The 3070-nt window shown below is 33.8% G+C and overlaps 1 protein-coding gene across 1 annotated transcript in view; it reads left to right on the top strand.

Moving 5' to 3' along the window:
• The window catches only part of LOC106470420 (homeobox protein Dlx1a-like), a 16937-nt gene extending 16420 nt beyond the window's left edge, over window positions 1–517 (top strand). Inside the window, exon 3 of the mRNA XM_013930977.1 lies at window positions 353–517. Within this exon, the coding sequence (XP_013786431.1) occupies window positions 353–517 (165 nt within the window). The remainder of the gene's footprint in view (window positions 1–352) is intronic.
• The last annotated feature ends 2553 nt before the right edge of the window (window positions 518–3070 follow it).

Raw genomic sequence — 3070 nt, 5'->3', positions numbered from 1 at the left:
GACATGCCCTCACCAACCACTTAAACCCAAAAAACATGCCTCATCCAACCACTATATCACAGAAAACATGCCTCATCCAACCACTATATCACAGAAAACATGCCTCATCTCAACATTGTATTTATATCATCGTTACTGAAATCCAGATTTAAAGCGTTGGAAAACTAACGTTTGCTGACTCGAATATTATAGACAAACACGGTAAATCTGCTCTGACAGTTAAGCTGCTTATAGGTAGGTAAAATATATCAGATGTAAGATAAGACAAATCTGAAGGAACTCAGCTAAGGATTTTCCAAGTATTATATACTATACTTATCTGATAATTTTACTTTTTATTGTTTGACTACAGGTAATGCAAGGGGGATGTGTTATTCCACCAACGAAACCCAAAGGCAGACCGAAAAAGAACTCCATTCCATCTTACGGAATATATCAAGGATCAGAGCAGTATGAACTATCAACAGCAGCTTCCCTCTTACGCTCTGATAAAGAATCAGATATCTCTGTAGTTTGAGTATGTGTTTTTTGGAATTGTTTTTATATAGTTTTAGTCAAATGCAGTATGGATGTCTCTTTCAAAATTCAAAGCTAAGGTATTTCTACACGTATTTTCAAAAAACTATAACATAATAAGAATGTTTGAAAGGGATCTATGCAAGTGCCCCCCCCCCCTCCTAGTGGCTCAGCAGTACATCTGGGGGCTTATGATACAAAATATCGGGTTTAGATACTCTTACTGGGAACAACACAAATAGCCCTTTGTATAGATTTGAGCTTAACAGCAAACAAACCAATACAAGTAAATATGGTTTTTCTGATGGTAACTAAACATTATATAAAATATTATATAATTCTAAATCTGCTCGTTACATCCACAATATTTAAGGTAAGTTCCGATTCTGAAAGAATAATATTATAAACCAGTAGCGGGCTGTTATTGTCACAGAAATCCAAAGCGCATGCGTTGCCACTTTACGATTCTTTTTAGGAAATCAATATCATGATCTGTAAGCAGAGAGTGTTTAGCGATTTCGAATTTTTCAAATATTACATAGAGTGAAAGTATACCCTTTCCTATGTCGGTTGAGTTAAGGAAAATTATAACCTTTTTTTATATAATGAGATATGACTGTTAGGTGATTGTTTAATGGGGGTTACAACGTATTATTCTAATGAGGTAGAACTGTTTAATAGGGGTGACAACGTATTATTCTAATGAGATAGAACTGTTTAATAGGGGTTACAACGTATTATTCTAATGAGGTAGAACTGTTTAATAGGGGTTACAACGTATTATTCCAATGAGGTAGAACTGTTTAATAGGGGTTACAACGTATTATACTAATGAGATAGAACTGTTTAATAGGGGTTACAACGTATTATTCTAATGAGGTAGAACTGTTTAATAGGGGTTACAACGTATTATTCCAATGAGGTAGAACTGTTTAATAGGGGTTACAACGTATTATTCTAGTGAGGTAGAACTGTTTAATAGGGGTTACAACGTATTATTCTAGTGAGGTAGAACTGGTTAATAGGGGTTACAACGTATTATTCTAGTGAGGTAGAACTGTTTAATAGGGGTTACAACGTATTATTCCAATGAGGTAGAACTGTTTAATAGGGGTTACAACGTATTATTCCAATGAGGTAGAACTGTTTAATAGGGGTTACAACGTATTATTCTAGTGAAGTAGAACTGTTGGATATGATGAAATTTAATATGCATTATAGTCTACACTTAACGTGAAAAATGACTTTCTACGATCTGTTAAGATAAATGAAACACGTGATTTATCAACACAATTTTTCTTATATCGAACTGAATGAATACTCTGGCTTATACTTGTTCAGAGAGTGGTTATTGGTAAAGATTAAGACTTACGTCTTACGTTGTGTAAAGACTACACTCCCAATAAGAGTGAGTTTGATATATATGTTAGACACTGTAACACAAAGACATATATCTCACTGAATGTAACAGGACGTTATACACATATAGCCTAGTGAATATTACAGGACGATATACACATGTATTCTACGGAATATTACAAGACGATAGACACATCTATTCTACTGAATATAACAAGACGTTATACACATATAGCCTACTGAATATTACAGGACGATAGACACATGTATTATACGGAATATTACAGGACGATATACACATGTATTCTACTGAATGTAACAAGACGCTAGATACATGTATTCTACTGATTATAACAAGACGTTATACACATATAGACTACTGAATGTAACAGGACGATAGACACATGTATTATACGGAATATTACAAGACGATAGACACATGTATTCTACTGAATATAACAAGACGCTAGATACATGTATTCTACTGAATGTAACAGGACGTTATACATATATAGCCTACTGAATGTAACAGGATGCTAGAGAAGTATATTCTACTGAATATTACAGGACGCTAGACACATATAGCCTATTGAATATTACAGGACGCTAGACACATATAGCCTACTGAATGTAACAGGATGCAAGACAAATATAATCTACTGAATGTAACAGGATGCTAGACAAGTATATTCTACTGAATGTATCTGGACGTTATACACATATAGCCTACTGAATGTAACAGGATGCTAGACAAGTATATTCTACTGAATATAACAGGATGCTAGACAAGTATATTCTACTGAATGTAACAGGATGCTAGACAAATATATTCTACTGAATGTAACAGGATGCTAGACACATATATTCTACGGAATAAAACAGGATGCTAGACAAGTATATTCTACGGAATATAACAGGACGATAAACACATATTTTGAAATAAGATTCGAACAGTGAATGTGATAGGTTAAGATATATCTAAATATATAATGATTACAGAATTGAGAAAAAACAAGATAATTGTACTTTTCACAAATACATCAGTTATTACGACCATGGTTTCTCCAGTAAAGTCATCATCAGGTACTGGCAGAACCATGGTCTTAATAAATGATGCACTTGTGAAACGTACAATTGTTCTGTTTTTCCTCAATTCTGTAATTATGGAGTTTCACCAAGTACCGACAGTTTCAAG

Source organism: Limulus polyphemus, unplaced genomic scaffold (assembly GCF_000517525.1).
Source record: "Limulus polyphemus unplaced genomic scaffold, Limulus_polyphemus-2.1.2 Scaffold3992, whole genome shotgun sequence".
NCBI lineage: Eukaryota > Metazoa > Arthropoda > Merostomata > Xiphosura > Limulidae > Limulus > Limulus polyphemus.
The sequence above is the reverse complement of the archived record's forward strand: the minus strand, read 5'-3'. Positions and strand labels throughout refer to the sequence as shown.